Source organism: Dipodomys merriami, unplaced genomic scaffold, assembly GCF_024711535.1.
Source record: "Dipodomys merriami isolate MVZ:Mamm:240054 unplaced genomic scaffold, mDipMer1.0.p SCAF_14, whole genome shotgun sequence".
NCBI classification, from domain to species: domain Eukaryota; kingdom Metazoa; phylum Chordata; class Mammalia; order Rodentia; family Heteromyidae; genus Dipodomys; species Dipodomys merriami.
The window spans coordinates 37408399-37421144 of record NW_027202715.1 but is presented as its reverse complement, the minus strand read 5'-3'; the positions used below and the strand labels follow the sequence as shown (position 1 = coordinate 37421144).

Sequence of the window (12746 nt, the reverse complement as noted above, 5' to 3'; positions counted from 1 at the left end):
TCACTCCATTAATGGACATGGAGAGCCAAGCATACTGACTGGTACATGCCTGTAATCCCCATATTAAGGCAGAGTAAATATTTCAAAATGGTTTTGTAACATGTGAACTCAGTATTGCAAAGAACTTCAAATATATCCTGAAATACTAGTTCATTATTATTTTAACCAAGTTCTTTGAAATTAAGCAATTACTGTGTCAACTATTTCCCCATGGGCAAATAAAAGTGAGAATTCATGAAAGTTTGTCCCTTTATAATGTTTGGAACTGTGGAAAATCCAAATTGACGGAAAGGGAAAGCATGTGAAAGATTTAAAATCTGTGGTGAATTTAAAAGACAGCATTAATTCCCCTCAGTAGATGAGTACATCAAGAAAAGGTGAGATATATATATATATATATATATATATACATATATATATATATATATATATAAATTCTATGCCTCCATCAGAAAGAATGACACTGCCCCATTTGTTAGGAAATGGAAAGACTTGGAAAAAATTATATTAAGTGAAGTAAGCCAGGCCCCCCCCAAAAAAACATAGGTCCCATGGTTTCCCTAATTTGCAGTAAGTAGAATATGTCTAGGACACGCAGAAAAAGTCAAAAGCTATGTACATGACCATATAAGATGATTCTAAACTGGGTGCTGGTGGCTCACACCTGTAATCCTAGCTACTCAGGAGGCTGAGATCTGAGGATCGTGGTTCAAAGCCAGCCCAGTCAAGAAAATCCCTGAGACTTTTATCTCCAATAAACCACTAGAAAATCAGAAGTGGCGCTGTGGTTCAAGTAGTAGAGCATTAGCCTTTAGCTGCAGAGCTGAGGGACAGCGCCCAGGCCCAGAGTTCAAGCCCCACGACTGGCCTCCATGATCGACCAAAAAAAAAAAAAAAGATGATGCAAAGTGAAATAAACCCCAAGATAGGTACATAAGAGGTTTGATCTTTCTTAATAATTTTGTTTTTTAATGTACTTATAATGTACTACATGATTTTGTTTCTTTTGTATGCTCTGTCCCCATGGTAAAACCCCTGTTTCTAACTGTATTTGATTCCCATCACCTATATCTTTTTTTTGGGGGGGGGGGGCGGTTGTGGGGCCTGAACTCTGGGCTTGGGCGCTGTCCCTCAGCTCTTCAGCTCAAGGCTAGCGCTCTACCACTTGAGCCACAGCACCACTTCCGACTTTTTTCTTTTTGCTTATGTGGTGCTGAGGAATCGAACCCAGGGCCTCAGGCATGCAAGGCATGCGCTCTACCACTGAGCCACCTTCCTAGCCCCCATCACCTGTATCTTGTATATACATTTTTCTAATAAGGGAAATAACAAAATGCTGAAATAAGGATACAGGTTGACCCATTGTAATGATACGTTGAAAACAAACTTTACAAATTTGTGGGGAGGGAGGAGTTGGAGAAGGAAGGGATGGTAGGGGAAAAACAAAGGAGGGGATAACAATGCTCCATAGGAATTCTGTACTCATTATCTTACACAGGTAACTGTAACCCCTCCGAATAGTATCTTTACAATAAAAATATATTAATAAAAATAAATAAAAGATAGCATTAGGAAACCCTGCTTTGGGCTGGGAATGTGGCTTAATAGTAGACTGTTTGCCTAGCATGCATGAGGTCCTGGGTTCAATTTCTAGGTAGCATATAATACAAAAGAAAATTAATTTAAAAAGAAAACACAATTTTGAGAGAAGCCAGGCCAATGTCTTCATTTCTACCTCATTCTAACCTCTAGAATTATTCTTCAAGGACAATTGAAGTTCATTTCAGCAACCATCCCAAGACAGTGGCGTTTGCCCTTGAGTAAACTCACATGCAGAGCTATGAGCGCTCATACCAGAGGCCACAGAACTCAGAACTAGTCCTGGGGAGGACTTGCCAGCCTGGGCTCAGGCTCTTCACTTGGCCCCCTCACACTTGAGTTTCCAATCAGGTCACTTGGGTGTTTTTTACAGTTCATTTCCTGCAGCACTTTAATGAAATACTATTGAGCTCAGATTTGGGAGGGCTGTTTGGCATAAAATTACTTCCCCACAGAAAGAGATGCTAAAGTCTTGTTTCTTATGATAGATGCTGGTAGCTGTTAAGAGAAAATTAAAGTTCCCACTGCTTTTTCTAGTGAGAAATGGGAAGGTCTTGTGCTCCAGCCAATGAGGCTCTGTTCAATAGGAGGAGGAGGCTCTCCTGCTGGCAGCTTGCTGGTCCACTGCAGAGAACACAAAGGGAGCTGTGTCCATGGTCACTTGCAGCACGCATTTAACTCATTAGTACTTCAGTCCTGCCTGTGCAATGCTTTTGAACATTGTTGTTTTTAATTTCTCCTTTCTTAACTAATTCATCTCCTAAGACACAAATACATATACTTAGTAATAGCAGCTTTCAAAAGCAACTAATGGGAAAAAATGAAGAATTCAAAGAAGGGATATTGCAGAGACACAATGGAAATCTTTCTGGGTCTTCCCAGGATTCCTCTAGAAGCTGCCACCAGGAAATCAGGAACAAGCCTGTGAGTGGACCAACTGTGCCTATGGTGTGGATAATGGTGTATTCCTTCCTAAACTCATGGTGAAATGTGGCTGCCATTTTGGTGGTGTTGAGGGCAGACTTTCCAAAGGTGAGGAGAGGTTGTTAAGGATTCCGTGGGATTAATGCTTTTCTCATGGGAGTCAGTTCTTCCCTCATTGGACTGGATTAGATGCTGTGGATTGGATTGTTATAAGCAAGATCACCCCAATTCACCTCTTTCTTGTGTGTCTGGTTCTCCCTGCATGTTTCTGCCATGAGTTGAAGCAGCATGTGGCCCTCACCAGATGTGGATACCTTATCATCCACTTTATAAGCCTCCAGTGCCATCAAAACAAACCTCTTTTCTTTAGAAACTAAGAGAGAAACAGGATAGGGAGGGAAGGAAGAAGGGAGTGAGAAAGAGAAGGAAAGGAGGGAGAGTTGGAGGGAAGGAGTAGACAAAGGAATATGGGTGGAGTTCAGTAGCACAGTACTTGCCTCTGAACATTCAAACGAAACAGCCATGCTGGCTGTGGTAGATGGAATCTCAGTGCCATTTTTATTTGCATTTCTACTATGACAAACAATATTGAGCATACACTCTTCTTTATGGATTTTCCTTTTGTTTGTGTTGGTACTGGGGCTTGAACATCATGCCTCATGTTCTTGCTTCAGTGTCCCTCTACCATGCAAACTACAACTCTAATTCTGGTTTCTCAATGGTTAGAGATTATGAATCTCATGATTTTTCTGCTGGAGCTGGCTTCAAACTGCAGTCCTCAGATCTCAGCCTCCTGAGTAGCTAAGATTACAGGTGTAAGTCACCAATGCCTGGCTTCTGCATGCATCTCTTAGTCATTCTTATGATAACTCTTTTCTTGCTTCTCTGTACCAGTACCAGGGCTTGACCTCTGTGAAAGATTAAAATTTTTACAATTGCTAACTGCTGATTTTGCTTTTGTAAACTTGCTCACCCTAGCACTAACCCCCCCCCCTTTCTAGAAATAAGGAATTGAGTAAAGAGTCTTGGAGCCCAGATGCCAGCCCCGGGACAAGGTCTGTGGTCATAAATAAAGAACAAACAAGTAAATTCCCCAAGTGGTCAAATGGGACCCAAGAATGGGACCCAAGATAAGGACCCAAGATAAGGACCCAAGATAAGGACCACCTGGCAAGTCCAGCAAACTAGGCCAAATGTTAATCAATCACAAGCCTGTAATTATGTAAACTCCCCTCCAGGGTGACCGCTCCCCTAGACTTGCCCTGAGCCAACTGTTTTACAAAGAGTGTTATAAACTTCCCCACATAGTAAAAATGATTGCTGGAGTACATAGTGACTTTTAAATGGGCCAATCCTGGGGACACCTGGTGTTATATGCTAATCTTGTGGTTTTTGCCTTTAAGAATGCCTGTAACCGCGGTTCAGGGCTCTCTCCTGTGCAAACGCTGAATAAACTCCTCTTGCTTGTTGCATCTACTGGTTTGGAGTCTTGGTCTCTGGGGCGCCCTCCCGTAGACGAAAGTGTCCCAGGAGTCTGGGGTCTTTCACTCTGGGCCTTCATCTCTCTGCTTGCTTGCTTGCTCATAACTAGAGCTGAAGAACTGAGAATTATATTCACCATTTTGCAGTCACTAACTGCTGACTTCGCTTCTGTAACTTGCTTTTGCAAAAAGTATAAAGATAGGTCTGTGTCAACAAACTCTAAAGAATGTAACCGCTGTGATAGATAACTAACTGCTGACCTCAAGCCCCAGACAATGGAACAATGGCTAACACATATTCCAGATTCTCCTCTGGGAACTGGACCCCGAGATAATGACCACCTATGAGAATTCCCCCTAACCCTTATCATCCAAAGCAACCATCCCCCTTGAGTCACCCAGCGCCAATCATTTTACAAAGAGTGTTACAAAATTTCCCCTGTGGCATAGTGATTTGCTGTGTCTGCTGGGGCCCTGCCCCTACCTTAAAATGTATAAAAGGTGCTGTAACCCTTTGTTCAAGGCCTCTTGCTAACACCCCTACAACGGTGTGCATGAGGTCCGTGCTCCCGAGTTCGATAATAAACGACTCTTTGCCGCTTGCATTGTCCAAGGTCTCTGGTGGTCTACGGGGGGCTCCAAGACTCTGGGTACTACAGAGCCATGCCTTCAATCCAGTATTTTTCTGGCTAATTGGAAATGAAGTCTCACAGATTTTTCAGCCCAGGTTGGCTTGGCATGCATTCCTCTAGGACTCAGCTTCTTGAGTAGTTAAGATTACAGGCATGAGCCATCAGCATCTGGCTTTCTTTTGAGACCATCTACAGATGATTTGTCCTTTTGATATGCAATATTTTGAGTTTATATATTCTGATTTTAATCACTTTCCCAATGACCAAACCCCAGCTATACACAGGCATTGTCTGGATGGAGGTACCAGAGAAACAGTTAAAAGCAAGCTTCAACGAAACAGAAGAACACAGCCTGTCCAGGTGCTAAGAAACAGCCTCATACTCAGAAAGGCCCGCACATCACACAAAAGTAGAAACCCAAAGCAAGAGAGGAGGATCTCACCAGGCAGGGCCCAGAACACACTGTGGAAAAGGAGACAACACACTTTGTAACAGGCCACATTTATTGGGAAAAAGGAAATCCATAGCTGACGTATTAAATCCTGAGAGGGGCTGACGGCCATTTGCAGCAGAGAGGGACCAAGGTGAAGAAGGAGGCGGTGATGCTGGCAGGACCACGAACGGAACCACGTGCCATTAGCCGTCAAAGCCCGCCTCACACTGCCAGTGTGAGTCAGTCACCCAAGGCGGCCTGACACCGAAGGAGCCAGGGAGACCCCGAGCAAAGGCGGGCTGTCCGCAGAGGAGAGGAGAGCCCCCGCGCTCGGAGCCCAGTCGGCGTGGCCTGGCTTCACTGGGGAAACACGGTGACCACGTCGTAGCCCTCAGGGGGAGTGACCCGCTCCCGGGCGTGCTTCTCACAGTAGATCTGATCCTCCACAAAGAAATGGCCCTTCTGCTTCAGGCTGGTGCCACAGTCGGTGCACACGTAACACTCAGGGTGGCGATGACGTTCTCGAAGCTTCACAAACGCCCCGCTACAGCAAGAAGAGGCCTGGGTCAGTGACGGGAGCACCAGGGCGGCACCTGGCTCTGCACTGGTCTCCTGGAGCTGGGAGCGGAGCTTCTCCACCAAGGCCCAGGAAAGCAAAGCCCAGGCCTCCCTGCGGAGCCTCCCGCGGGCAAGGGAAAGAAGCCCCGCCCTCGGAAGTGCCGGAGCCCCGCCCACTTCCGGCTTTGACAAGTTCACAAGGTAAAGGGTTTATTTAGCTCCTTCACATGCAAGCTGCCCACATCTTTCCCAGTCGGCCCACCTGCAGGGCTGCCAAGACCCCGAAGCAGATACTCACACAATGCCAGTGCCACATTTGTCACACATGGGCAGCTTCTGAGCATTTCCAATCGAGGCAGCCACTTTGGTGACCGGAGCCTTCACACTTCTAAATCCCGAGGGCTTGTTGGGGTCCCCTGAAACAAGAAAAACACCTACATTGGCCAGGAAGTACAGAAGTGCCTGAGTATCACTTATTCACTCAGACAGAGCCACACATACACATCTATGCCCAAGTAGGTCAGAGACACTGGAGTCCAACAGATGTGACCCTACTGTGTGCTAGTGTGCAAGTTACTTAACCTTTCTGGTCTCCTAGCTTCCTTTTGTATAAATCATGAAATCATTTTTCCCTCCATTGTTTCACAAAAAAAAAAAAAAGATTAAAGCATACATAAAAAGCCCCCCTACAGTACCTGACACACATTCAACCCTCAGGACAAAAATTATATTACATTCTTATTAGATACATACAAACATTGATGTGCAACTTACAATGCTTTACACTAGGGGGCTGGAGGTGTGGCTCAAGTGGTAGAGCATGAGCTGCCAAGCAACCTGAGTTCAAACCCTAGTACCATCCCCTCCAAAATATGTATGCATATATATACATATGTATGCCTTATACAGATTAATAAATAATTAAATAAAAATAATATCTGAGCCAGGTGCCAGTGACTCATGACTATAATCCTAGCCACTTAGGAGTCTGAAGTTCAAATCCAGCCCCAGGAGATAGATCTGAGTGACTAATTCCCATTAACAAAAACAAAAACAAAAAAAAAAAAAAAGCTAGAAGTACAGATGTGATTCAAGTGATAGAGCACTAGCCTTAAGCTAAAAGGCCAAGAGATTTCTGGTAGTTAATTAGAAATAAGAGTCCCACAGACTTCTGCTCAGGCTGGCTTCCAACCTCCATCCTCAGATCTTAGCCTCCTGAGTAGCTAGCATTACAGGCATGAGGGGCTGGAGCCTGCTGACTATGGTGTTTTTTAATGCCCTCCTAAATTTTGCACCCAAGGCAAATGTACTGCAATCTTGGCGCTGCCTAGGGGGAAGAGGACTCAAATATCCAGTCTCAAGCATCCCTGGCTGATAGCACTTGGATGCCTACCCCATGTGACAACAAAGAACAGCAGCAGCTCTGCACATCTGCACAGCATGGAAAGGCAAACGAACTTCTGAAGGGACCAGCTGAGCAAGCTCAGGGTCTCCTCCAGGAAAGAGTGCCTTTTTCTGCATAACTCCATCAGCAGAAAAATCACCAGGAAAAAAAAAAGGCGGGCGTCACAAAGGGGTGGAAGAGAAACCAAAGAAAGACCTAAATCCACACTGGGTAGAAGAATCCACTTCTCTTCCTGTGATGAAGAGACCTGGACTGGATAGAACAGCTCTGCCGCAGCAGCAGAGCAGGCTGTAAGCTAAATGAGGCAGCCCGCACTGTGGGTTCTTCAGTCCCACATCGCCACCTGCTGGCACAAAGTTATTTTCTCTCACTTAGCCAGCCAACATGGGAAATTCTATTTCTAACTACCTTACTATTGGATTTGTTTTACTTTTTCTTTTTTTACACTATTGCACTCACTGAAATTCTTTTATTTTTTTCACTGAAAATTTAACTCAAATACGTGTTAAGAGACATGGAAGAAACTACTATTTTAGCAAAATTCTTCATTTTTATATTAGGTAAAAAGACATCTGGGGCCAGGCATACTCACCAACCCTGTAGCTTCACCTACATAGGAGGTAGAAATAGAAGGATTGTGGTTCAAGGATGGCTGTGACAGAAAAATGAGATCTAACCTAAAAAGAGCTAGATGTGACTTATGTGTTAAGAGTGCTTATGCTTGCCTAATATGTATGAGGCTCTGAGTTCACACTGTAACACTATTTTTAATATGTTTTTATTGTAAAAATACTGTAGAGGGGTTACAGTTACATGAGTAAGGTAATGAGTACATTTCCTACCGAGCATTGTTACCTCCTCCTTTGTTTTTCCCCTACCATCCCTTCCTTCCTTACCTCCTCAACTCCTCCCCCAACCCCCACCTGAAGTTGTAAAGTTTGTTTTCAGCATAGAGTCTTGTACATCTCATTGTTTCAATGGGTCAACCTGTATCCTTATTTCAGCATTTTGTTATTTTCCTTCCTCTCCCCAAATTAGAAGAATGTATCTACAACATGCAGGATGCTGGAATCAAATACAGTGGAAACAGGGGTTATACTGTGGGGGAGGAACATACAAAAGAAACAAAAAAAAAAAAGCAAAAGCACATAGTACATTTTAAACACCGTTAAAACAATAGCAAGAAGGGAAAAACAAATTGTGTCCCTATCTTGGGGTTCATTTTGTTTAACACCTCTTATATGGTCTTATTACATACCTAGAGCTCCTCTATGACCCAGCAATCGCACTTTGGGACATTTACCCAAAAGATCACAAACAAGGCTATACTAAAGCTACCAGCACAACTATGCTTATTGCAGCATTATTTACCATAGCTAAGATATAGAACCAACCCCAATACCCCTCAGATGAATGTATCAAGAAAATGTGATATGTGTGTGTGTGTGTGTGTGTGTGTGTGTAACATACATATATATAATGGAATTCTATGCCTCCATCAGAAAGAATAACATCACTCCATTTGTCAGGAAATGGAAAAACTTGGAAAAAATTATATTATGTGAAGTAAACCAGACTCAAAGAAACATAGATCCCATGGTTTCCCTTATCTACAGTAAGTAGATAAGGACAAGCAGAAAAAGTCAAAAGCTATGTACACATGACCATATAAGATGATTCTAAGCTGGGTGCTGGTGGCTCACACCTGTAATCCTAGCTACTCAGGAGGCTGAGATCTGAGGATCACAGTTCAAAGCCAGCCTAGACAAGAAAATCCATGGGACTCTTATCTCCAATAAACCACTAGAAAATCAGAAGTGGCTCTGTGGCTAAAGTAATAGAGCTAGCCTTGAGCTGCAGAGCTGAGGGACAGCGCCCAGGCCCAGAGTTCAAGCCCCATGACTGGCCTCCATGACCAAAAAAAAAAAAAAAAGATGATGCTAAGTGAAATAAACCCCAAGATAGGGACATAAGAAGTTTGATCTTTCTTAATAATTTTTGTTTTTTAATGTACTTATAATGTACTATGTGATTTTGTTGTTTCGTTTATATGCTCTGTCCCCATGGTAAAACCCCTGTTTCTACTGTATTTGATTCCCATCACCTGTATCTTGTATATACATTTTTCTAATAAGGGAAATAACAAAATGCTGAAATAAGGATACAGATTGACCCATTGTAATGATGAGATGTTGAAAACAAACTTTACAATTTTGGGGGGAGGGAGGAGTTGGGGAAGGAAGGGATAGTAGGGAAAAAACAAAGGAGGGGGGCTGGGAAGGTGGCTCAGTGGTAGAGTGCTTGCCTTGCATGCATGAGGCCTTGGGTTCAATTCCCCAGCACCACATAAGCAAAAAGAAAAAGAGTCGAAGTGGCCCTGTAGCCCAAGTGGTAGAGCGCTAGCCTTGAACTGAAGAGCTGAGGGACAGCGCCCAGGCCCAGAGTTCAAGCCCCACGACCGGATCCAAAACAACAACAACAACAAAGGAGGGGATAACAATGCTCCATAGGAATTCTGTACTCATTATCTTACACAGGTAACTGTAACCCCTCCGAATAGTATCTTTACAATAAAAAATATATTAATAAAAAATAAATAAAAGACAGCATTAGGAAACCTTGCTTTGGGCTGGGAATGTGGCTTAGTAGTAGAGTGTTTGCCTAGCATGCATGAGGTCCTGGGTTCAATTTCTAGGTAGCATATAATACAAAAGAAAATTAATTTAAAAAGAAAACACAATTTTGAGAGGAGGCAGGCCAATGTCTCCATTTCTACCTCATTCTAACCTCTAGAATTATTCTTCAAGGACAATTGAAGTTCATTTCAGCAGCCATCCCAAGACAGTGGCGTTTGCCCTTGAGTAAACTCACATGCAGAGCTATGAGCGCTCATACCAGAGGCCACAGAACTCAGAACTAGTCCTGGGGAGGACTTGCCAGCCTGGGCTCAGGCTCTTCACTTGGCCCCCTCACACTTGAGTTTCCAATCAGGCCACTTGGGTGTTTTTTACAGTTCATTTCCTGCAGCACTTTAATGAAATAGTATTGAGCTCAGATTTGGGAGGGCTGTTTGGCATAAAATTACTTCCCCACAGAAAGAGATGCTAAAGTCTTGTTTCTTATGATACATGGTGGTCGCTGTTAAGAGAAAATTAAAGTTCCCACTGCTTTTTCTAGTGAGAAATGGGAAGGTCTTGTGCTCCAGCCAATGAGGCTCTGTTCAATAGGAGGAGGAGGCTCTCCTGCTGGCAGCTTGCTGGTCCACTGCAGAGAACACAAAGGGGGCTGTGTCCATGGTCACTTGCAGCACGCATTTAACTCATTAGTACTTCAGTCCTGCCTGTGCAATGCTTTTGAACCTTGTTTGTTTTTACATTTCTCCTTTCTTAACTAATTCAACCCCTAAGACACAAATACACATATTTAGTAATAGCAGCTTTCAAAAGCAACTAATGGGAAAAGTGAAGAATTCAAAGAAGAGATATGCCAGAGACATATGGAACCAATCCCAATGCCCTTCAGGAGATGAATGGATCAAGAAAATGTGATATATATACATATTTATGTATATATACATATACATGTATATTGGAATTCTATGCCTCCATCAGAAAGAATAACATCACTCCATTGTTAGGAAATGGAAAAACTTGGGAAAAATTATATTAAGTGAAGTAAGCTAGACTCAAAGAAACATAGGTCCCATAGGTTTTCCCTTATTTGCAATCACTAGCATAAGTCTAGGACATGTAATACTCTTTTTTTAAAGACATCAAGCGTAAAAGAAAAGCAGGCAGCTGGCTTCACTGGGTGACAGATCCATTCCACCTGCCACACATCACTGGTGGCCCCCACCCACACCACGGAAGCATGGTGTATGGGCTCATACCAAACATGATCAAGACATCGACCGACAGAATCCCCAAGTCACATTTACTCCAACCTCAGCTTCCTGATGCACGTGTGGCAGGAAGCCCGCAGCCAGTACAGAGCTTCCTAAGTAAACATTAGGTCGGCCAAGAGGGGGCGCTCTCACACTTTTTTGGGGGATGGTATTACTGGGATTGAACTCAGGACCTTAGGCATATAGACAAGCACTCTACCTGTGAGCCATATCCCCAACCTCTCTTGCTTTCTCCTTTAAATGACCTTCCAGCTTTTTAAACAGTCCATGCCAAACTGGGTGCCAGCAGCTCATACCTGTAATTCTAGCTACTCAGGAGGCTGACATGTAAAGATGGTGGTTCAAAGCCGGCCCGGGCAAAAGAGGCTGTGAGTTTTATCTCCAATTACACACACACACACACACACACACACACACACACGGACTATGCCTTAAGTTCAAGCAACAGAACGGGCACTCCCACCCCACCCCCCAAATAATCCATGCCAAATGTGCATCCCTATAACCTCAGCCATTTGAGACAGAAGGATAGTGAATTATTTCAGATCAGCCTGGCCAACTTAGCAAGACTATGTCTCAAGTAGAAAAGAAAACAGCCACACATTCAGAACACAGCATGCTTCTTCCACCTACTCCAGGCTTCGGCACTGACTAACCTTCACTCCTGACCCTGACTCAGAACCCGTGGCTGCTGCAGATAGGGACAATTACCTTTTTCATCTGACTCCAAGATTTCCTGCAGAACCAGGAACGAAGTGGACTGCTTCGGGGGCTCATTCAACTCCTGCTTCTCCTGCAGCATCTTGTAAACCTCAGATTCCTTGTCAATGATTAGGCCCCCTGACGCCTGAGCGTGGTCCACACTGTGGAACGGTCAAGTTCATGAACACGTGTGAGACATGAACAAGCATCACCAGGCCCGCCCCTCCGGCAAGCACAGCCACGATGACCAAAACTGTAGAAGACTCTTTCCAAATGGTTTCAGGAATTCAACTACTTTTTAGCTTAATCCCACAGAAAAGGAATGTGCACTTCATTTTAAGTTACAGAAAACAGAAGGAAACTTCATAGAGGGGAAATGTGGACCACAACCTGACCACTGAAACTCTGCTGAGTCCCTGTGCCCTGGCCACAGGCATTCCTTGGACAAGAAGAAACCATGGTGCTCTTCATTCCTGTCCCCACTCATTGCTACAGGGCTCCTGGCATAGCATGGAGGGAACAGTACCTGCCCAGCCTCTTATGGCTCACAGGTGTGGTGGCAAGAGTAGAATGCTCATGTGCTTTGCCATCCATAAACGTTCAGGCCCAGGGAACTGGCGAGCCAGGCCTGGCCTCCACACCTTCCTCCTGCCACTCCGTGTGCCCCAGAGCAGGTGAGGCAGGCTCTACTGTGTGGCCTGGGACTCAGTTTTGCAGAAGGTGAAGGCCTGCACTGCCTGGCCTTGGATGGAGATGCAAGGGAGGCAGGCTCCCGTGCGTGGTTCCTGGGCTCCACCCTGAATCCAGCCCCCTTCTTCTCACCCCCCGGCTCCTGGATATCTAAGCTACAGCACTGTTGGCTAGCAGGACTGGACAGCTGTGTACACCCTATCTGTTGCCATTCATAACTGCAGGACAGTCTTTTTTTGTGTACTGGGACTTGAAATCAAGGCCTGGGGTGTTGTCCCTTAGCTTTTTTGCTCAAGATTGGTGCACTACCACTGGAGTCACAACTCTACTTCTGGCTTTTTGGTGGTTGATTCAAGATAAGAGTATAAGATTTTCCTGCCCAGGCAAGCTTTGAACAGGAATTTTCAGATCTCAGCCT

The 12746-nt window shown here is 44.4% G+C and overlaps 1 protein-coding gene across 1 annotated transcript; it reads right to left on the bottom strand.

Moving 5' to 3' along the window:
• Window positions 1-5147: 5147 nt before the first annotated feature.
• Window positions 5148-12232, bottom strand: LOC138825672 (PDZ and LIM domain protein 1-like). Its single transcript, XM_070020356.1, has 4 exons — window positions 12165-12232; window positions 11648-11799; window positions 5926-6043; window positions 5148-5613 (listed from the first exon to the last, which is right to left on the bottom strand). The coding sequence occupies exons 1-4, from the start codon at window positions 12230-12232 to the stop codon at window positions 5427-5429; spliced, it is 525 nt and encodes a 174-aa protein (XP_069876457.1). The 3' UTR covers window positions 5148-5426.
• Between the last annotated feature and the right edge of the window lie 514 nt (window positions 12233-12746).

What these genes read in the sequence shown, in the direction of transcription:
- LOC138825672 (XM_070020356.1), bottom strand. Translation starts at nt 12,232, where the DNA reads ATGGATGGCAAAGCACATGAGCATTCTACTCTTGCCACCACACCTGTG. An exon ending in AGCCATAAGAGGCTGGGCAG is followed by an intron (nt 11,800 to 12,164) that starts GTACTGTTCCCT and finishes ACCGTTCCACAG; the next exon opens with TGTGGACCACGCTCAGGCGT. An exon ending in AAATGTGGCACTGGCATTGT is followed by an intron (nt 5,614 to 5,925) that starts GTGAGTATCTGC and finishes TTCTTGCTGTAG; the next exon opens with CGGGGCGTTTGTGAAGCTTC.